Source organism: Exophiala spinifera, assembly GCF_000836115.1.
Source record: "Exophiala spinifera strain CBS 89968 unplaced genomic scaffold supercont1.5, whole genome shotgun sequence".
Lineage (NCBI taxonomy): Eukaryota > Fungi > Ascomycota > Eurotiomycetes > Chaetothyriales > Herpotrichiellaceae > Exophiala > Exophiala spinifera.
The window spans coordinates 2073360-2095060 of NW_015622517.1; the positions used below are offsets into that span (position 1 = coordinate 2073360).

The following is a 21701-nucleotide window of genomic DNA, read 5'->3' on the forward strand; positions in this document are numbered from 1 at the left end:
AACCAAAATGTTCGGGGCTCTGAATCGCTTCATTGCTCGTCTCGACGGAGAGCCCGTGTCAAGGCCAGGAGAGCAAGGACCTTCCGACAGCTCGTACGGTTTCCAGGTCTTGAAGAACACGAACAAGGACCTGCACCTGGAGCCGTGGTTCGACTTTATCATTGGGATCAATGGCCATCTCATAGTAACTGGCACTCCTCTGAGACATGATGACCCATACTGACCGCTCGCAAGGACTCTCCCGACCCAAATCTGTTCGCGCAGGAGGTCCGCAACTGCGCCGGTTCATACTGCTCATTAGACCTGTGGAGTGCAAAGGTACGCACAAGGCTATGGACGCTCTCTCCATGTCCGGCATTCCTGACGGTGTACTGCAGGGTCAAAGAACACATACTCTCACGGTCCCGGTGCCGCCTGATGGCTCATTAGGCCTCAGTCTCCAGCTCGCACCGCTCAACTCTACACATAACATCTGGCATGTCCTGACGATCCCGTCCCCTCTCTCTCCAGCTCACCAGGCCGGCCTCCTCCCACACAGCGACTACATTCTTGGCTCGCCGAGCGGTACGCTGAAGGGAGAAGCAGCTTTGGGCGAACTGGTCGAAGATCACCTCAACAGAAGTCTAGTGCTATGGGTCTACAACTCGGAATTTGATGTGGTAAGAGAAGTCGAACTGGTGCCCCGAAGAGGATGGGGTGGTGAAGGTGCGCTCGGCGCTGTGCTTGGATTTGGCGCGCTACATCGCCTCCCAATAGGACTGGGCGAGGAAGTTCAAGCGCCAGGAGAGAATCTATTTGACGCGGACACTGGACACGTTGCAGACTCTTCGAATACCTTCCAGCCAGCCCCTGCCCAAGATCTCCCTCCGCCACCGATGGTCAACCCGAACATACCGCCACCGCCGATGATGAACCCTAACGCAGCACCTCCGACAGGACCAGCTCCTTCTCGAGTAAAGAAGGGAAGACATCACGGTGCCATTTCCCCAAGAGGTGGATTCGAAGATATGTTTGCCGAAGGGGCCAAGAAGAGCGCGGAGCAGGACTATGTGTCGTCTCGAAAGGGTACACCTGTCGCGCCTCCACCAAGGACGGGTTCTGCTGGAGTGACGCCACAGTCGACTGGCCAGGAACACTCTGATCCACTAGAGCAGGCGGGCGAGGAATTAGGCGAGCCAGGTGAGGCTGAGGAGACTTGAAAATATGAGTAGAGTGCCCGCCCGGAGCTCTGCCATCCCGGTCTGTATTGTTGCATTTGGAAAATTGCTGGTAGAAGAGAGTTACTGTTGTGCTGCCGTAGGTTGCGGTACATTCAACTCAACTTCTCCGAGCCTTCAGGCTATTGACTGCCCTGCCTCGTCCTTCCACCAGCCGACAAATTCGCGGATCCGACGAGATCTCTCTGCGGCCAACACCCTTCCCGCTGGTGTCTTCATCATACTCTCGAGTTTGAGCAACTTGTCGTGGAAATGCTCAATCGAGTCGTCCAGACTTCTGGCACCCTTGGCGCCGCCAAAGGTAAAACACCGACCGATCCCTATCGCCCCAATGGCATCGAGCCTATCCGCATCTTGAACGATGGCCAATTCCGGAATCACCTCGATCAAATCGATGACGCGCTGCGGATTCTTGACTTCAGAAGAGTATGACACGCCCTCGACGAGCACCCGCATCTGCTCCGCATAGTCCAGGGACATGCCAGCGTCGACTAGGGCCCTGATGAGGGGCGACGGAGCTGACGACGATCCTTGATTTTCGGCGGAAACGGTGTACTTCTTGTCCTCGACGTCGTGGAGCAAGGCGCCCAGAATCACGTTCATGGGGTTCAAGGCCAGCGTGCCCCTGCGTCTCCGCTCGTCTTCTTCCGCCGTGAGAATGGAGAGGGCATTGTTGACGACCCTTCTGACATGGCCGAAGTCGTGGGACGCGTCGAAGCGCGGATCTTGGAAATACCGTTCGGTGAAGTCGTAGATCTTTCTCACGACGCTGGCTTCTTGTTCGGATAGACTAGGGTATTCAGCCGGATGGATGTACTTGTCGTCACGGTCTCCGGAAGACATGTTGAATCTCAGAAACCTCGTCCTGCACTCCGTAATCGTATACCTATTGTCAGTGATAAGAGATATGCTATTAGCCAGGGTCGTCTGTGTGCAAGGGTCTAGACCCCGAGAAGATGAGTGCCCACTTTTCAAGCTCCCACCAGGGTTCCCAAGTCTGAAAACATTCAAAACGTGCAGAAAGGGAAAGAAGTCGCCGTGCCACCAGCGTATGTGCTTGATTGGTTGCTGGACTCGCTGTAGCTGTCGGTAGCCGGAAACACCGCACAGAACATGCAGAGGGAGAGAGAGAAAAAAGGGTAAAAATCACGCAACCGGGTCGAAAAAAAGGAACGTCCGATGGTCAGGATCTAGCTACCTAGAATTACCCCAGGTTTAAATTTCAGCCCAGCGTTTACCTGATGCTCGTGCTGTGCCGCGCCAGCGGAGCGACCGACTCACCGCGAGACTCACGAGCGCGCCAAGATCGGATGTTCTGCCGGAAAAACATAAGATCCGGCCAGACTTTTGTGAACCGAGAGATCCTGCACTAGTATTTCAAAGCGCACAGTAGCTACCTTCCTCACCTACCTCTGAATATAAGACGTCCTAGTTGATCGTCCACCATTGTCAAGACAGAAACCGGTACGGCCAAAAAAACCCGGTGTAAGGAGCCAATATTGATGCCAGTGTATCGCGACTTATCTACCCACCTACCTATGAAGGCCCATGACGTCTAATCAAACCGAGACCATCCAAACATCATTGTGATACACTGACTTCATCAGTAAAGCCAAGTCTGAACGGTCGCACGATGCCACCAAACACTGCAGACAATGTCGTACTCGACTGACGACTCGAGGACTATGCGGCGCACTCAGTTAATGCCAAGTTTCAAGAATGTTTTCGCCGGGCCAGCAGCTGTGACTACAAATGTGATTCTCAAATACCCAACCGTGGCGTGGGAGTAAGCCATCCAAGTATCCGAGTCTCGTTTACGACCTCAGCTACCGGTCATCATATGCATACCCATTCATCTTTCCAAGATAACCGGTACCAGTAAGCCTAATCCAGGATGCGGGTGGAATACAACTCAGCTGTAAAGCGTCTCCTGCGGTCTCGACATAGTTCGTTCAGACGTCGTCGGTGCGACAATGCCGTGTGCACGACAGACTGGCTCCCTGGCTTGTCGAAATACCTTACTGTGATAGTGTTGGGTAGAATCCTTGTGCGTTCGATCGAGAGAGGACTGGTCCCTGACCTCGACGAATAATCTATCCTGTAGTTAGGCTGACGAAGATGAAGAAGATACACTGCTGTGTTACCCGGCCCACCATTATTTGTCACGTATACTTACAGGAATGGAAGCAAAAGTACGTTACGAGTCTGGACATCTCCATTTGGGATCTCGTTGAATGTTTGATTCGCATTGTCGGTGGCCATGATAACTTCCCTAGGGACAGAGAGAAAGCCACGCATTCTTGATTGGGTACTTGTGCGGTTGCTTGACGATCGTCGACATTTGCTGGCAATATAAGCTCTCCACCTGCAACGATGGTCGGTGTATCACATGTCTCGTTTGAGTAGCTTGGCTAGGCTGACATGAAATCTTTATATCCGTACTCGAGCTGGCTGGATTTCTCCCTTGAATATATCCATTATGTAACCGACAGGGAGATGGAGTGTCGGCTCAGCTAGCCGCGAAAGTTTGGCAAAATCTGCAGCACCAACAGCCTGGGCCGGGTATTGAGTTTAGGCGATTCGAGTGGCGGGCAGTTAAACTCGTGCGTCGCAGCCAGAGCGCCATGATGACCAGTAGACTTTTGCCTCGATAATTTCCATGGGAAGGGAGTAATTGTCAAAAGGCTGGCGATGCTTGATAATCATGGCGCCTCTCGTACGAGTACCAGTAGCTCGGTGACTCGGTTCTGCCCAGGGGCCTCGATTCCGAGGAAATGGGAATCTCAGGCCTTACATAAGGAATTGCATGTTTAGGACAATGGGAATCTCATTCGCCTCTTTAGCTCAGATCGCAGCCACTCGCCAGTGGTACAGTACGGAGTTGTACGAGTAGCCTATAAGCGGCCTCCGATTTTCAAGTTTTGTTGGCTTCTTCTGTCAACTACGCAGGTGGCTGCATCTATGGCTGACCACAGCGTCATGCGGCATGCCAATGTGCTGCGCTCCCACACCCCGTTCACATCCGGACGCTTGGGTTGGATCAGCCTCGGGCACATTCCACCCGAATGAACATCTTCTCAAGGCTATCCAGGGTGGCGGCACCCCTGCCACGGAAAATGATGTGCAGCGCACAAGGGCGTTGTAGGTGGATTGGATTTCTGCCGAAAGGCCTTGTCTTGCGAGACGAAGATCTGCCGATCAACGACGACGGCTCGACGCTTTTCGCAACGATGCCTCCGTACCATTCGTTGAGGAGGTGGGTATTTCATCTAGAGCTCATGTCAGTGCTAACTCTCGTAGTGGAGGGATCAACTATGTAGACGGGCAGAAAGCCAGAAAGAAGTCGTGGTAGAGCACGGAGTACGAGTACAGTGCCCACCCTGCTGTCACCTTGTGTAGCGCCTCATTGTCTGAGATAGGCGATGAGTGGCCGGCAGCTTGCGAAGTAGGAGTGTTGCTGCCGTCTGTTGATAGGCGAAGGGAACGTTGTACAAAGATGCTCGTAAACACTTTGGTTTGTTGGTACTTGCCTTGGAGGTACCTCGTGAAATGTGGTGGGGAACATGGCCCTGAAGCCACGTCCTCCGGGAACCTCCTGAAGAACAGGATGGAGGATGCTTTTAGGCGGTACGGGCATCCGATCACGCTTGGACCCCGCCCGAAACCTTCTAGTTTTTAGTGCCCAAGGCTCACGAGGCAGGTACCTAGGCAGTTGGTCAATCTCCGTGTTCAATGCATGCGCATCTTGATGCCCGCGCCACAGACTCCAGATCCATCTCTACAACTCTATCCATCCCGCTTTTTGGCCACAACGTTCCTCTCCTTGGTCAACACTCCTACGCATCGTTATGTCTTTCTCGTTTCTCTAGCCCTCACCATCCCTGTTACTATATTTCTACGACTCACACGATCTACCCGCCGATTCTCCTGCTCATACCTCTCGATTGCCACCCCGCGTTGCACTGTCCTACCTCTGGCTCTGCCCGCCTGTTGGAGTGGTTCAGCATATGGAAAAGTGTGGGAAGAGCACTGAACAAGCGACCGGAACAGACCACACGTCGCTCGAGTCTACAAACCACCAGGATGCGCGAACTCGAGTGATATCGCAGGTGAATATTTTAGAGATATCTGTACGCGAGGGCAGTCGGTACTAGGTGCGGATTGCTATCCGCCTCTTTGGCTACCCAAGTCGGGGATTGAATCCATTGCCTCCTGCACCATGTCTAAACCAGCCTTAGTACATGGGTCGGAGCCGACAGAGACTCATGCGCCCCCAGATACTTCATTTCCAAAACCCCGTGAACGGCAAAACCATCCACATTCACCCAACAAGCAATCCGTTCAAAGACCGCCAACATGTATTCCAATAGGATATTCCCAATCGGAAATGAACACCCATACTGGCGATACTGGAGCCCCAACGTCTCCAGCAGTCTCGAGTCGCTCCGAGGAAGCCAACTCGGCCCTTAGCCCAGGGTCGATTGACCGTGTCTTTCCTGTTCGCTCCGCCATCACGATCGACCCAACTGCGACGCCGATGCCCAGGAGCGAGCAGGGGTATGGGTTTCCTCTCTTTAGACCCTCTGCCCAGGCAAGAAGGCCAACCCGTACTGCCGATTTGACCGGCTCGCCCTCCAGTCAGCCCTCGGCGAGGGCAATATCCGTCTCGGAAGAGCCAGAGCCCTCCACTTTGGGACAGCAGCGTCGCCCGCGACAGTCAACAGACAATCAGATAGCCTTCCATCTTGATCCCCAAGTGGTCACAAATCTTTTGATCACAGACGATCAGTCACAAAAGTCAGAGGTCTCGAGCGTATCTGGAGGTGTCGCCTTGAGCGCTTTGCAAGAGCCAGCTCTGGTCACTGCGCGGTTCAAACACATAGTAACCGATGGTGGCCACGCAGTCATCACTGGCAGAGACGGCGAAACATTGCAGCGCTGCGAGGACGAACCCATACACCTCCCCGGCGCCGTTCAAAGCTTCGGGCTTCTGGTTGCCTTGCGCGAAGAGGAAGAAAAGTTCATAGTACGAGTCGTCAGTGAAAACTCGGCCAAGATCATAGGCTACGCACCTCAGGAGCTGTTCCAGCTCGCTTCGTTCTTAGACATCTTCAGCGACGAACAAGCAGACAATTTTCTGGATCATCTGGACTTCATTCGCGATGAGGGTGAGGGAGATGTTGTTGCCAACGGACCGGACGTATTCATGCTTACCATCAGGCCTCCTCATGCCAGAAGCCGCAAACTTTGGTGTGCAATGCACCTGTCGGAGAGCGATCCTGGGATGATCATATGTGAATTCGAGATCGAGGACGACAAGATCAATCCCCTGCGACCGCCAGACGACGACACTCCAGAGATCCCGGAAGATACGCTTGGAAGCAAACCAACCGAGGAAGAGTTTATTGACAGTACTGTCAATATTAGCAAACCCCTTCGTGTTTTGCGAAGTGCGCGCAAGAAACGTTCTGAAGCGGCCGCTATGGAGGTTTTCAACATCATGTCTCAAGTGCAAGAGCAACTAGCCAATGCGCCGACTCTTCCAATCTTCTTGAAAGTCTTGATCGGCATCGTGAAGGAGCTCACGGGCTTCCACAGAGTGATGGTTTACCAATTCGACCAAGCCTGGAATGGGCGTGTTGTGGCCGAATTGGTAGACCCCAGGGCAACTCGTGACCTTTACAAGGGCCTTAACTTCCCTGCGTCGGACATCCCTAAGCAGGCGAGAGAGTTATACAGGATCAACAAGGTTCGGCTACTCTACGATCGCGACCACGAGACGGCTCGACTGGTATGCCGGACTATGGAAGACCTGGAGAAGCCTCTCGACATGACGCATGCCAATCTCCGAGCAATGTCACCCATCCACCTTAAATACCTAGCCAACATGGCCGTCCGCTCTTCAATGTCAATCTCGATCAATGCATTCGGTGAATTATGGGGTCTGATCGCTTGCCATACGTATGGGCCAAAAGGAATGCGGGTCTCGTTCCCCATCCGTAAAATGTGCCGCCTCGTTGGCGATACTGCTTCTCGCAATGTCGAGCGCCTGTCGTATGCATCGAGACTTCAAGCACGGAAACTCATCAACACAACATCTTCGTCCTCTAATCCGTCAGGATACATCGTGGCGTCATCTGAAGATCTTCTGAAGCTATTTGACGCCGACGTTGGCGTGCTGTCAATACGCGACGAAACTAAAGTCATGGGAAGGTCTGGAGGGCATCTGCAGGAAGTGCTTGCCATGGTGGAATATCTACGGATGAGAAGAATGACTTCGGTTTTCTGTTCGCAAGACATAGTAAATGACTTTCCCGACCTACAATACGAGCCAGGATGGAAATATCTTGCGGGTTTGTTGTACGTTCCACTCTCCAGCGGTGGCGGCGATTTCATTGCGTTCTTCCGCAAAGGAGTCCTGCAAGAAGTCAAGTGGGCTGGTAATCCCTATGAAAAATTCGTCAAGGAGGGCACCGAAGGCTACCTTGAACCTCGAACGAGTTTCAAAGCCTGGAGCGAGACTATTGTAGGCCGTTGCCGTGACTGGACCGACGAGGAAATCGAAACCGCATCTGTTCTTTGCCTCGTATATGGCAAGTTTATTGACGTGTGGCGCCAGAAGGAGGCTGCGCTACAAAACAGTCAACTCACCCGGCTCCTGCTTGCAAACTCGGCCCACGAAGTCCGGACACCCCTCAATGCGATCATCAATTATCTCGAGATCGCATTAGAAGGACAGTTAGATCAGGATACACGTGAGAACTTGGCACGTTCACACTCGGCCTCGAAATCTCTGGTGTATGTCATCAACGATCTGCTGGACCTTACCAAGACGGAAGGTGGGCAGAATCTGGTAAAAGATGAAAGTTTCGAATTCCTCGTTGCGCTCAAAGAAGCAACAGATCCTTTCATTGGTGATGCAAAGCGCAAAAATCTGGAGTACCACGTTTCCATCGCTTCTGGCCTGCCGCAGAGAGTAGTAGGTGATCATCGACGAGTGCGACAGGTTGTGTCGAATCTGATTTCCAACGCCATTCAACACACAAGCCAAGGGAAAGTGACTGTGGAGGTTTCTTTATCCGAGACATCCTCGCAAGACGACAAGACGGAAGTAGAAATTGTGGTCGAGGACTCTGGTGTGGGCATGTCACAGGCCAAAGTCGACGCTCTATTTCGAGAACTAGAAGAAGTCACCTACGAAGAAGATATTTCGGACATCAAGCTGCTTGGCAGCAGTCAATTCTCTGAACCAGTTTCTGCGAATCCGGAAGTGGCATTGGGGCTTGGGCTTGCTGTAGTGGCTAGAACAATCCGGCATATGCATGGACAACTCCGGGTGAAAACTGAGGAAGGCAGGGGCTCGCGCTTTGTCATTCTTCTGAGCTTCAATACTGAACATGCAAGCGAGAACACTAGGAGTGCTGCGCTTTCGCCACCGTCACCAGTGTCTCACTCCACCACGGGAACTGATGCGACTCCCAAGGATGGCGAAGTTACACTAATCTACCGGAGTCCACAATCACGGACAGAGGCAAATACATTGACTCGAAAGCATAGTGCTGGAAGCACGCAGAGCATCAACAGCCTTCGGAGTGGAAGAAGCGGGAAAAGCGCAATCAGCACCAAAAGCGACGTTAGCCAGAAAAGTGATGCGGACAGGCTCATCGACGCAATCCAAGAGCCTCTGCGCCTTTTTGACAAGTCGAATACATCGGATGGGTCTATTAGGGGAAACCGTACTTCTACCAGCTCTAACATAAGCTCACCTTCGGAACCGACGTCTCCATCCAGACTGAGAGCGGTATCTTCACCTCAGACGCCGAGACCGCATTCGATCATGAAACAACCAGGTGTGGAAAAAGTGGCGGACTCTGGTACGCCTCTTCGACCTGTTAGGATGCCTGACGAGTACACGGAAAGAATCGAGCCATCGAAAACTGGGTCGAAGGTGCTTTTCGAAGACCCGGAGTCAATAGGGGCACCATCCGACACGACGGAAACGTCGAGGCTGGGCTCGTCGGACAACTTTTCTGTCTTGGTTGCAGAAGACGATCCCATCAACAGCAAGATCATGAAGAAGCGGCTTGAAAAGCTGGGACACGCTCCTTATATGACTGTGAATGGCGAAGAGTGTGCTTCGGCTCACGGCGAACAGCCTGCTTCGTACGATGCCATTTTGATGGATCTGCAAATGCCAATTGTAGACGGATTCAGCTCTACCAAAATGATTCGCTCCTTTGAAAAGACGCATTTGGGCACTTCTCTGTCGAGCAGAGCTCGCGTGATTGGCAGGATCCCCATATTTGCCGTCTCGGCTTCGTTAGTCGAGAAGGAACGCGACAAGTACATCCAGACGGGGTTCGACGGCTGGATCTTGAAGCCAGTGGATTTCAAAAGAGTGAACCAATTGCTCAAGGGCATTGTTGACCCGGATGCACGGAATGCTTGTTTTTATGAAAAAGGCAATTGGGAGATGGGTGGATGGTTCAAACCCGCCGATGATCAGCAGGACGCATTTGAGGTCGACACTCATCCTAGCCAGGAAAAGCCCGTTGCTGAAGCCGAAAAGGCTCGAAAACAATCCAATGCTTCAGCGACATGACCTTGTTCAGCACGTGGTAGAATGAAGAGAGTGATTTTCTATTTCTTCCGATTTCACGAGCCCCTGAGGAGTTGGTGCGGCCGAAGCGAAACTCTTGAGCAGGAACGAATACCACGAGCCCTCGACCGTGAACGCTCATGTCATACCCTCTTCCCAGCGCCAAACCTCACTACGATCCTGACAATGATGGAGGTGCGGCCTTTTTGTTTTTGGAGGAAGGTATAGATTCGTCCACAGTGTTTCAAGAGGTCATGCTATAACGTTAGTGCTCCAGCTCGCCTACTTGGTAACCCTTTGGATGCTTTGGCGGGCGAATGGAAGCATGGTATTACGAGGGCCTTATATGTTTACGAACACTGGATTTCGCCAGACGACAAGCATGAACCCCTGACCAGGGTATGATGAACATGAATGTACGTTATTGCATCACCACAGGCGAGCAAGAGACGTCCGTGGGAAATGCAGCCGATAGTGTATAAGTATTCAATACACGACCCTGTCTGTATACATAGTATCATTGCATACCTACCCAGACCTACAGGGCATCTACCTTATGTGCCCGATACGATCTATCTATCTATGCATACATATCTGTGTGTCTCCTCTCGCCTCGTCTCGAACAATCGGGCAAAGTATATGTGTATGTTGTTCCTGGTGCTGTAAATGTGGGCTTCCCTCTGTATCTGCAGGGTAGTGTAGCGCAGAAGTACACGGGATACCTTAGTTTTATTTTCAAGCCTCCCTCCTTGAAATTCAGAGATTCACGGCCGCGGTCTTTGATGGCAGGCGGGTACCTAGGGAGGCGTGAAATGCCATTGAAGTGACGTACCTGGGTAGGTACTCGTAGGTGGACGTTGTTGAACATGCCGACGGTAGCTGGACTCTGACGACAAGGTACCTAGACAGACGAAGGTAAAGTCGAGAATTACGTTTTCAACTTCTACCTGCTACAGGGGTACCTGGGTACCTAGGTCACTTGAAAGAGCAGCTCACAGGAAGAACAGAGGTATCGGTTTGCGGGATGCTTTTCGGTAGGTACGCGGCACATTTCGTAGGTAGGTAAGTATCTACTGATCTACTGCATGAAACACAGCAAGGTGACTCAGGTGTGTACCCAAGATACCTACATACGTGTGTACCTTCATGTACCCCATAGGGGGACAGGGGATTCCACACCGAGGGCAGACAACCAAACAACCAAACAGACAGGGTTCCAAATTTCCAGATTTCATGATTTCGCTCAATGCTTCTTTTTCGAACTAAACGACTTCAAAGGATCGTGCTTTGAGTTCTTATTCCTCCCGCCGCGCACACCTCTTCGAGTCTTGCTCTTGCCGCCTCTCTTGTTCCGGCTGTTAGCGTCGTGCTTGTTGTGCTTGTTCAACCCGACGAACCCGACGTCGTCGGCACTCAGGCCCTTGCGGCCCTGCGCAGGCATGAGGTAATCCGGGACATGCTTGAGGTGGGACTGCTGGCGGACCACGGCGCCGTGTTCGCCGTCGTGTCGCAGGTGACGGAGGTCGTCAGGGTTCTCTTCGAAATGCTTGCGGAGTTTCTCGCTCTTGATCAGCTCCTGCTTGATCTCGCGCGCGCGGGCCTCGTGGACGGCAGCGCGGGTGACGGCGCGTAGGGCATCATTCATGCGGTACCGAAACGCGTCGACCTGGGCCATGTCGAAGTTGTACGGCTGCACGGCGTTGCCCTTTTTCGCTTGGCGCGCCGTAATCTTCGCGAGCACTCGTTCGTCGTGCTTCGCGGATGGGATGCTCGTGGACTTGTGTTTTCCGTATAGGTCGGAGGGGACGGCGAAGGAGAGAGCCATGCCTGCTTTGCCGGCGCGCGCGGTTCGGCCGATGCGGTGCGTGTAGGACTTGGAGGTGCGCGGGAGGTCAAAGTTGATGACGCACGCGACGTTTTGGAAGTCGATACCTCGTGAAACGCCGTAGTCTTTTTGAGAATTTGACACTTTGACTTTCTTGGTCGGTCGGGAAGAAGTTGGTTTGTCTTCGCCTTCGCCTTCGATGTTGACCTCGTCGTTCTCGTCATCGTCTTCTTCATCGCTGATTTCATTCTCCTGGCCTTCTTCTGAATTGCTGGAACGTCGTCCTTTGACGACACCTCCGAGAACTTCTTGGTCGTCTGCTGCAATGAGGATATCGTATAGTCCTTTATTGAACTCTTGAACCACATGGAGTCGAGAGTTGACGGGCAATTCGGCGTTGAGAACACATGATTTGATCCCGAATTGCTCAAGGTAGAGCTTCAGCCTGTAAGCCCTGTCCACGTCGGCGACAAAGATGAGACTCTTCCCCTGAACCAAGCGGAGCTTGAAAACGACAAATATGAGTAGGAATTTCTCGTCCTCGCCGCACCGCACTACGTATTGTGTCACTCCTTCCCCCTTTTCTTCCTTTTCGTCAATCTTGACCACAACGGCGTCGCGACAGAACATGGACTTGAGCTCGTCAACTTCGGGCGTTAGTGTTGCGCTGATAAGGAACGTCTGTACGTCACGAGGTATCGCCGCAGAGATGGCAGCCATGTCGTCTTCGTAACCGTAGGAAAGTACAATATCTGCCTCATCGATGACGAGTTGGCTGATGTTGTCCAGTGACAACTGGCCTGCGTTCAAGCACTGCATGACCCTGCTCGGCGTGGAGACAATGATGTCTGGAGAATCCTGCAGGACTGCGTGAAGGACAGCATCGGAGACTCGCTGTGTCAAGTTCAAAGACTTGATCTCTTTTGCACAAAAGGCCGAAAACGTGCTGAAAGTCCTGTGGACCTGGTCTGCGAGTTCTCTTGTTGGGACTAGAACGAGGGTAGAAATAGTCTTTTGGGGTGCGGTTCTCTTGCGCCGAAGGAGGGTTTGGAGGACTGGGAGGACGTAGGCAGCCGTTTTACCGGAACCAGTCTTGGATTTGGCCAGTATATCTTTGCCTTCGAGGGCAAGAGGAATTACTTTAGCTTGAACAGGCGTCGGCGTCGAGAATTGGGATTTGGCGACGGCTTGCATCAGTCGAGCATCGAGGCCGAAAGTATCAAAGGATGACCCAGAGTCGCCAGCCTCTGGGCTTCCGCGTACCTCGACGGTCGGAGCATCGTTGTTGTCGAGTTTACGTTTCATTGCATCAGCAAATGACTCTCCTAAGCGTCGAGCTTGTGATGGCAGAAGGAAGGTCGTGGTCGTTGATTGCGGCCGCTATCTAGTCTCATGGAAAAAAAGTTCTTGATGCATGTAAATTTCCTATGGCGCGCAGTCGGTCCCCTCTGGATCATGCTGCTTTAACAGCCTCGTTTTCAGAGGTACTGAAATTGTTCACGCCCTCATCACAAACTCCGTCTTGGATCGCTTCGGGGGTGACCACGCCTCTATCTAATTGTGCGGTTGCTGATGAGGGCGAGGAACAGAATCGCATATAGCACGCATTAAGTTCACTGCGACAGTAGTATCTTGGAATAGTACCTCAGAGAAGTCCTCAATTGACAACTACAAGGTCAGCGTCTCGACCGACACCCGGTAGAGTCTATAGAACCGATAGCATCATTGGCACATGTACAGCGGTAGGAAAGCACAGTGTAAAGTGGTCATCGTCATCCACAGGAAAGAAGAAAAGCTCAGGAACAAAGTAGCCAGGAAACCATATACTTGCCAAGTTCTGGGCTAACTATATCAGGCATAGTGCTCTGACTCCCCCTACTCGCCCGGTGTAGACGTACAGTAAAAGCAGCATCACCATATTTCCTGACCGGGGTTTGCGTGAGTTGGAGAAAAAAAAGTTGATGATGGTCGAGTTTCTCCGCAGACCGACAGCCGTAAAAATGCCATTCAAACGAAGAAGTTGTTGCATACGCAATTGCTCGATCACGAATAACTGAACCATGGCCGCGCCAACAAAGCTCAGGAAGAGGGATGAGAAAAGAAACCCAACGGATACCCTCGAGAAAGATGAAGTTGAGCTGCGATTAGAGAAAGCCCTGTTTGGCGACAATGCTGGCTTTTTGAGTTCTTTGGCTGCAGCGAAGCCACGGCAGGAGGAGGGAGCATTAGTCCCTGCATATGATGAAAGTGACGACGAAGATGCAAGGCTTGAAGACGAACAAGATGACCTAAACGATGTTGCAGACGAGGACGTGAGTACCTTCTCGTATATGTCCATTTTCCCTGGATGTTCTGGATTCTGACGATCGTCGCTAGCTCTTTTTCCTTGACGCAGGAACCGGAGAACTTCCAATATCTGTCGCTAAGGAACTGGAGCACACCGAGCCATTGCACGCTTCTCCCCATGTACAGCCGACATGGTACGATAGCGATGACGATCGCATCACGGTCTCACTCGCATCAAACACTCGATTACGCAAACTACGCGACACAGAGGCCGACGACGTCGTCAGTGGAAGGGAATATATCCGGCGTCTTCGCAGGCAATATGAGAGTTTACATCCCACACCAGACTGGGTGAAGTATGCAAGGAAGAAGAGAAAGTTATCTACACAAGACGATGAAGACAAGGACACAGACTCGGACGTATCGATGGACGAAGGGGGAGACTCTCTTCCTTCTGCACGACCACTCTCTGAGCTTCTGCGCTCGGTAGGATCATTGACCTCCGCAGCCAACAAGCTCTCTCAAGACCGCCAGGGGTCCCGAAAGTTACGACCAGAAATCATCAGTATACAGAGGAGGAAAGACGTCGCAGCCTCGGGTCCGTCGTCTATCGACAGTCTACACTTCCACCCGTACTACCCCCTCCTTCTCGCGGCGGGTCCCAGTTCAACAGCTACAATCTACCACATTTCCCCTCACCCTCCCAATCCCAACCCGATTCTCACCTCATTGCATATCAAAGGCAACCCCCTCCACACTGCTGCGTTCTGCCGCCCTTCAACCAGCGCGGCCGCCGTCCCGGATACAGAGCACGATCAGACGCGCATCTTCCTCTCCTCTCGCCGGCGGTACTTCCACACGTGGTCCCTCTCCACGGGCGTGGTTAAGAAGGTCACCCGTGCGTTGTACGGCGACACACGCAAGGAGCAGAAGACGATGGAATCATTCAAGATCTCCCCTTGCGGTCGGTACATGGGCCTGGTCGGGTCATCCCGCAAGGGCGGCGGAAGCATCAACGTGCTCTCGACCGAAACGATGCAGTGGGTGTGTAGTTGTCGTGTCGACTCGCGAGGCGGCATAGCGGACTTTGCGTGGTGGTCCAATGGCAACGGGTTCGCCGTGGTCGGCAAGAACGGCGAAGTAAGCGAATACGACATCGACTCTCGCCGGGTCGTGGCACGCTGGATCGCCGAGGGCGCCGTGGACACCACGGTGATTGCGTTGAGCGGACAAACCTCCGGACGGGAGTGTCGTGGTGGAAGTCGCTGGGTGGCCATCGGATCCTCGAGCGGCGTCGTGGATCTCTATGATCGTCGGGGATGGACAACAGAAACAGAGACCGGCGAAGCTGGAGGTGTAGCTGTGCCTGCGGATGAACGGCCTAAAGCGGCCCGTGTGCTCGACCAACTCGTCACGCCCATCTCGCATCTCGTCTTCTCCGACGATAGCCAGATGCTGGTCATGGGCTCGAGATTGAAGAAGAACGCCTTCAGACTGGTTCACCTACCGAGTTGTACCGTGTACAGAAACTGGCCGACGGAGAAGACGCTGCTGGGGAGAGTCAGTGCTGTTGCCTTGTCGCCTGGTCGGAAGTATTTGGCTGTTGGCAACGACCAGGGAAGGATCAAGTTATGGGAAATAAACGAGTAGGGCTCCTAAGACTACGAGCACTAGGAATACACACTCCTGTTCAAATGATATTAAGTATTTCGAAGCCACATTTACTTGTTTTCTCTTCTCTCCCGATGTGCTTAATTGTCAGTGTCTATAGATTCCCCCCTCATCCCCGGCCCGGCCCAACCGTCTGGGGCGAGGCGATCTTCTTTTCCGCTCTACTTCATCCAGATGTCAAACTTGCTTGGGTCACGTACACCGGCAGTGTTGCCAGCCTTGATCCTCTTCAAGGTCAGAGCGGCAATCAGGGCCGCACCGACACCACTGCCATCTTCAGAGGGCAAGATGACTACGGGATCCTTCTTGCCCTTTGGCCAGTCGAGGATCTCACGCAGCGCCTGGGCTCCTCGGGCTTTGAAGTGCGGGTACTTGGTGAAGACGGAGCCGTCGGCGCCGACGTGGCATGACTCGATGTTCTTCTTCTTGCAGATGGCAGCAACGCCGCAAGCCGACAGACGTGCGGCCCGGGTTCCAATCAACTCTGCCAGCCGTCTGCACAGCTCGAGCTCTGGCTTGGTGGCGTCGATGCCCAGTTTCTCCCTGAACATGTCGTGGGTCTCCTGCAAGTTCTCAAAGGGGTCTTCCTCAATGAAGGCGGGGAACGATGCGTCTAGGCTGTACGGTTTGCGGAGCTTCGAGATGTCCTGACCCTCAAACAAGATGTTCTTGTTGTCGTGCAGATCGACCACGACCAATCGGAAGATCTCGCCAAGGTACAGGCCGGCAATCATCTTCTCGAAAGCTTGCTGCCCAGGGCGAGGGGAGTGCTCGTCGATGATGGTGTCGTACTTGGTGATGGGGAGCACCTTGTGGTCGTTGTCGAAGGCGCCGTACTCGCAGTTGATGGCCATGGGCATGTCGTCGGGCAAGTTCAGGTGCTTCAGCTTCGGTATCGAGCCGCAGTTCTCCATGTAGGCCGCGTTACAGCCGGTGCCGAAGATGCAGCCAATCTTCATGGACCGATCTGTGTATGCAGATGCGATCATGGTGCCGGTGGTGTCGTTGATCAACGCGGCAAGTTTGATGGGGAGTTTCTAGGGGTGTCTCGGTCAGCATACGTACATAGTAACTCGCTGGAGACGGGAATGGGGCAGCTCCTACCCTTGCATCGAGGGCGGCTTGAAACTGAGGAACCACATCCTCTCCTTCGACACCGGAGATGTCAAAGCCCTTGGTCCATCTTTGCAAGATACCGTGGTCGATGTAGTCCTGCGTCGCTGGGTAGGAGAAGGTAAAACCGAGAGGCAGGGCGGTGATATCCTCCTCCTCGTGGTGGTACTCGATAAACTGCTGGAGACAGTCTGCAATGTATTCCCACAGCTCTTCGGCCGTGCCGGTCTTGAGTTCCTCGGGCATCCTGTACTTGCTCTGAATGATATCGAACTCGCCCTTCTCTTCAGTGAGCGTGATCTCGCACACTCTGAGATTGGTTCCGCCCATGTCCAAGGCGAGGAACGTCCCTTGCTCGTCCCCGTCGGGGAAGTCCATGACCCATGTCGGGTTCATGGGGATGTTCTGTCCATCTTTCTCCAGACCGGCGGTCAGTTCGCCCACGAAATGCTCGGTGATCTGCTTGAGCTTGGCGGCGTCGACCGTGAAGAGGTTCTCGAGGGTTTCAATTTCCTGCAAGAGGTTCTTTGGCACATCGGCCATGGAACCTGCGTGGCCATTGTCAGCAATCTACATGCAGAATAGCTTCAAAGACTTCTTGATTGCGGTGACATACCCTTGCGGGACGGTGTGCGTTTTGGGCCCAGACCAACCATTGCGGCGACGGAGCTGGAGGTGGTTTGCTTGCTTTCTACAGTACCGATACAATGAGGTGTCAGGCAAGTTTCTGTCGTCTAGGAGTATCCGAGGCCTTTGATGAGCTGGACGGTAGAAATCAGTGCAGGATTGGGAAGAAAGAAAGTGTACACGTCGTACTATTGACGAGGTTGGCGGGGCACAGCCGGAGTTTTTAGATAACGCAGGGGAAACAAAGTTCAAGCGATGGACGAAAGGGTTCATTTCAAGCAAATCGCCAGTCTTTGGGCTGCCATTGCGGAATAACTATCCTGGTAATGCTTTGTGAGCATCTCGTTTGCTCCCTAGTTTCTGCTCGCGTGTGCCTTTTTTGCATCCAGAACTCCAATGTCATCGCCATATCATGCTGCCATCCACTCTCAATCTCTGCGCAGCCTGCGGTGGCCTGTCCTTAACCTGTCGACAGTCTCTCTCTCTGTGAGAGTGTCTGGCTCTTCTTGTAATGCACACTCTTTTCCTTGCAACTGCCCGGTCATGTGCAGTCTCCAAACCTTTTGTCGTGACTAACCAACGCCGGCTGACTCAATGTTCCCCATTGTTCCCGTCCTTGAGACAAATCACATCTTCTCTCTGGGTGTTCATCCTTGGATTTCGACACTGAGTAAGTCTTGGGGTTTTCAGTCCTCATCAATGGGGATGATGTCCATGGGGCTCTGGGCAGGAGTACGATCAATGCTCCAGTCCTGAACTCTCCAGCGATTTGGGCCGTCAGCTGGATCTCGTCGAGGATCGGCCTGAGCCACATCTGCGAGAGCTTTGAATAGCACGACGCGAATTGGACGTGTGCCGTCGGCCAAGAAGGGTTCGAACATGACGTTGATTCGGGAAAACTCAGTGAAGCCCTGGGTACTGATCTCAAAAGCGATCTGGTCGATCAAGTACTGCATCATGGGAACGGTATGCTTCTCAGGAGATTCTGTGAGTCGATTGACAAGCCAGATGAGATCTTCGAAATTCACATTAAACTCTTTATGGTACTCTCGAAGGCAGTTGATGAGGGCGTCCTGCAAGCCGACAATGCGATACTGCAACGCGAGAACGTATGCACGCAGTAGGGTTTTGCACTCAGCTCGGAGTTTTGGCGGAACTGGAGCAATGTTGTAGAGATAGTTCACAATAACTTCGAACGCTCGCGGTTCATAGACATACCCCTCCAGGTGGTAGGCCGGCTTGGAAGGCGATGTCTGTGGGGTGGTTACGGCAGTTTCTGCAGCTGGTGCGCTTTCACCTTCTTCGACCTTGATGTTGTCGGGGCTCAGTGTCCTCTCCATGTCATGACGGCTGGAGGATGCTTGAGATTCCCCTTCTTCGTCGTTGGTGTCATTATTGGTAGGGCGATGGACCTCGAAGAACGCCGTGGATTCCAGCTGGGCATAGTGCACATGGAAAGAGTCTCTGCTGCGTCCAACGGTGATGTGGAGAGTTTGTCGCGAGTACTTATTTTTGGACGAAGGCGTCGTGGGTGCCATGATGATGGTCTTGAGCTGGCGAAATGATCGATAACGGCCAAAGAAAAGAGAGTGGGATTGCGAAGATATTTGAACGCGACGAATGATTTTGTGGGCGTGCGAGAGAGAAGATTTCAATTCAGAGGCGTGAGCACATTCACCAGACACGGCAGTGAAGTGTGAGTGAAGATGCCTGAGATCGATCTGAAAGATCAGTGAGTCCTGGCCGAGAGAAGGATACTTGTCAAAAATGCTGCTGGCTACCGGTGAACAGGTCACTGCCCAGCGAATGCCTACGCAGATGACATTACTGTCAAGACATTGACCTGCATAAGACCGTAACTAGGCTTTCTTTGTGTTGAATCTGATATACGCTATTCACGTCGCGACTATCAAGACGATGATCTGACAGGATCGTACGTACTTGCGAGTGAGATTTCCAGTCAACGCCGTCTGCCTGCTCCGCCCTCTGCTGCACCGACCCGATCAGATATATTGACGATCTCGCCAATTCCAGCAGCCTCTTGCTCGTCTTCCAAATCACGGATCTCCTCTCGGCAGTCCCACCATCTGTCCTCCGCTTGCTCGAATGCTGCTTTGCGAAGCTCTTTGATAGATTGATCTGCTGCACCCTTTTTGCTTTCGAGCACCAATCTCTGCCACTCTTCTGATGTCCGGGCATAAAAGTCTCGTAACGACTCGAATGGTCGAGGGAAGGGCCGTGAATCCTGCGAAGCACTGGATTCTGTTTCAACCTCCGTTGCTGTTTCGGGTTCAGGGGCCGACCCGGTGAGCTCTGTCGGTGCGCTAGATGGTGCATCAACCGACATGGTGTCGTCTTCATCTGTGTCCATGTCTGAATCGTCATCTTCCTCTCCATCCTCATCCATTTCCTCGTCACTGTCTTGGGTTGTGACGTTCCAATTGGTTGGTTCGACGTAGTACAGTTCCTTCACTCCGTCAAGTTTACCCAGATCGACGGCATAGAGGTCAGAAAATGTGATCTCGACGTCTTTCTTCTCAAAGGTGCCTCCAAAAATGTATAGAACATCATCCTGGACAGTCAATTGTGCGTTGAAGCGAGGATGTGGCATTTCGAAGCGTACAGGATACTCCTTTTTGTTGGGAGGTGATTCCTCTCTGGCATCTTCAGTCGGGTTGAGGTTCAGGTCATCCATCGCCGCGATCGTCCCTTTACTTTCGAGGGCTGCAAGGTTTCGTAAGAGTTCCTCTTCATCGGCTTTGCCCCTGTCCCGAGCTCGAGCCGCCTGTGTCTGTTTTTTTGCCCCAACTTTCGGTCGTCTGAGCGTAAGCGGGAAAAAGCGATTGCGGTCAATATTCCAGATGAACATTTCATTGAAGAATTCGCTGTCAATGCCCTCTTCACTTTCCTCGACATCATGGACACCCCCTAATAGCACACCACGTCCTTTATGGAAAGCCATTGTGGCTCCAGCCCGAGGAGGATTAGGTGCGTTCGCGGGTCGTTTCCGACGCTCCCAACGCAATGTAGGAGTGGTGCCACTGGGAGCATCCGAAGGAGGGGGTGTAATTCTGAGGAACCATGTGTCTTGATGGACGACTGGCTTGAGAACATTTCTGACAAGTTGGCCGACTCCCTTTCCTTGCTTGCCACTGGTAGCGGCCACTTTGACTCGCGAGTAGCCTCCGTAAAGGACAGCGCCAGACTCGTGAGGCAGAAAAGTGAAGGAAGACCTCGCGTCGGGCTTCTGGGCTGCTGGAGGCAGTTTCAGTTCATGCCAAACGTTCTCCTTGCAGTCGTAGATCCAGGTGTCATTGAGATATTTAGTCTGTTGAGAAGTGTCTTGGAAGCCGCCAAAAAGCACCACATAGTTTTTGAAGTAGGTCATTCTGTGGCCACTCCGCGCTGGAGGACTCTTGTTCTTCCCTTTCGGCTCTATTTTGGTCCACTCCCTAGTGTCGGTGTCCAAGTGCCAGAAGTCGTGGTAATGGTAAAACTGGTTCTGTTTCGGTGAGGAAAACTCGCCACCCGATATGTAGATACCTCCCGTGTTTCCTCCTCGGCATGCCGCATGCCCACTGCGAGGAAGAGGACTGTTACCTGAGCTCACCTGATGCCACTCACCTCTGTCGATCAAGTAGACAAAGAGGTCGTTGTAGAAGGAAGCTACTGTGCCATCATGATACTCTCCACCAAACAGGAACAGTTCGTTACGATTGGACGGCGACGCAGTCAATGTACTTGACGATCTCGGTCCTGGTGGAGAGCATTGGATCTCTGTGATTTTGAGAAACTTGGCCTGCTCTTCAGCATAGGCGGCGAGGACTGCGTCGAGGTCAACATCATCGTCGGCGTCTGAGTCAGCGTTGAGAGCCGCTGTCTTCGCTTTAATTTTCTTTTCGCCTTTTGCAGCCTTCTTTGATTGCTTTGCCAGCTTCTGAGCCTTTTGCTCTGCCGACTTGCCCTTCTTTTTGGGCATTAGGGCTTCTAACGAACTGCGTTTCTTACAGGATCCAAAACCACAGCCAGATTTCAGACCCTAGGGCGACGACACACTTGGCTACGCTGGCAGACTCGGAATCACACAGGGCTTCGGGACATGTATATCATTGATGCCTGTATTCGCAGGATTTCAAATAATCCAAATACAGATCGAAGACAAGCCGACCACAAAAACCCAGGTCAAAATACTAATCACGTGATCTCGCATACGTATCGATTACATAATCCGCGACCTCAATCGCCACAAACGCGTCTATGGCACTCACTGCACGCGTCTGCGGGACTTCAGAGGCAGCCTCGTTCAAGATCGACTACGAGAACAGACTCTGCTACTTTGCATTTCCCGTCGCCCACAGCTGCC

General features: G+C 52.7%; 8 protein-coding genes across 8 annotated transcripts; 3 read left to right on the forward strand and 5 right to left on the reverse strand.

The window, feature by feature from the left end:
- Positions 1-7: 7 nt before the first annotated feature.
- Positions 8-1199, forward strand: PV08_07314 (uncharacterized protein; the record flags this gene model as incomplete). The annotated part of the gene is made up of 3 exons (XM_016381644.1): positions 8-184; positions 235-318; positions 378-1199. The coding sequence occupies 3 exons, from the start codon at positions 8-10 to the stop codon at positions 1197-1199; spliced, it is 1083 nt and encodes a 360-aa protein (XP_016234746.1).
- Positions 1200-1334: 135 nt separating this feature from the next.
- On the reverse strand, positions 1335-2060 carry PV08_07315 (uncharacterized protein; the record flags this gene model as incomplete). Its single annotated transcript, XM_016381645.1, has 1 exon — positions 1335-2060. One exon carries the CDS (start codon positions 2058-2060, stop codon positions 1335-1337), a length of 726 nt encoding a protein of 241 aa, XP_016234747.1.
- Positions 2061-5604: 3544 nt separating this feature from the next.
- PV08_07316 (uncharacterized protein) lies at positions 5605-9819 on the forward strand (the record flags this gene model as incomplete). Its single annotated transcript, XM_016381646.1, has 1 exon — positions 5605-9819. One exon carries the CDS (start codon positions 5605-5607, stop codon positions 9817-9819), a length of 4215 nt encoding a protein of 1404 aa, XP_016234748.1.
- A 1240-nt stretch (positions 9820-11059) lies between these two features.
- Positions 11060-12946, reverse strand: PV08_07317 (uncharacterized protein; the record flags this gene model as incomplete). The annotated part of the gene is made up of 1 exon (XM_016381647.1): positions 11060-12946. The coding sequence occupies one exon, from the start codon at positions 12944-12946 to the stop codon at positions 11060-11062; it is 1887 nt and encodes a 628-aa protein (XP_016234749.1).
- Positions 12947-13701: 755 nt separating this feature from the next.
- On the forward strand, positions 13702-15577 carry PV08_07318 (uncharacterized protein; the record flags this gene model as incomplete). The annotated part of the gene is made up of 2 exons (XM_016381648.1): positions 13702-13953; positions 14018-15577. 2 exons carry the CDS (start codon positions 13702-13704, stop codon positions 15575-15577), a joined length of 1812 nt encoding a protein of 603 aa, XP_016234750.1.
- Positions 15578-15759: 182 nt separating this feature from the next.
- Positions 15760-17367, reverse strand: PV08_07319 (hexokinase; the record flags this gene model as incomplete). Its single annotated transcript, XM_016381649.1, has 3 exons — positions 15760-16635; positions 16703-17259; positions 17328-17367. The coding sequence occupies 3 exons, from the start codon at positions 17365-17367 to the stop codon at positions 15760-15762; spliced, it is 1473 nt and encodes a 490-aa protein (XP_016234751.1).
- A 657-nt stretch (positions 17368-18024) lies between these two features.
- On the reverse strand, positions 18025-18876 carry PV08_07320 (uncharacterized protein; the record flags this gene model as incomplete). The annotated part of the gene is made up of 1 exon (XM_016381650.1): positions 18025-18876. One exon carries the CDS (start codon positions 18874-18876, stop codon positions 18025-18027), a length of 852 nt encoding a protein of 283 aa, XP_016234752.1.
- Positions 18877-19298: 422 nt separating this feature from the next.
- Positions 19299-21317, reverse strand: PV08_07321 (uncharacterized protein; the record flags this gene model as incomplete). The annotated part of the gene is made up of 1 exon (XM_016381651.1): positions 19299-21317. One exon carries the CDS (start codon positions 21315-21317, stop codon positions 19299-19301), a length of 2019 nt encoding a protein of 672 aa, XP_016234753.1.
- Positions 21318-21701: the final 384 nt, after the last annotated feature.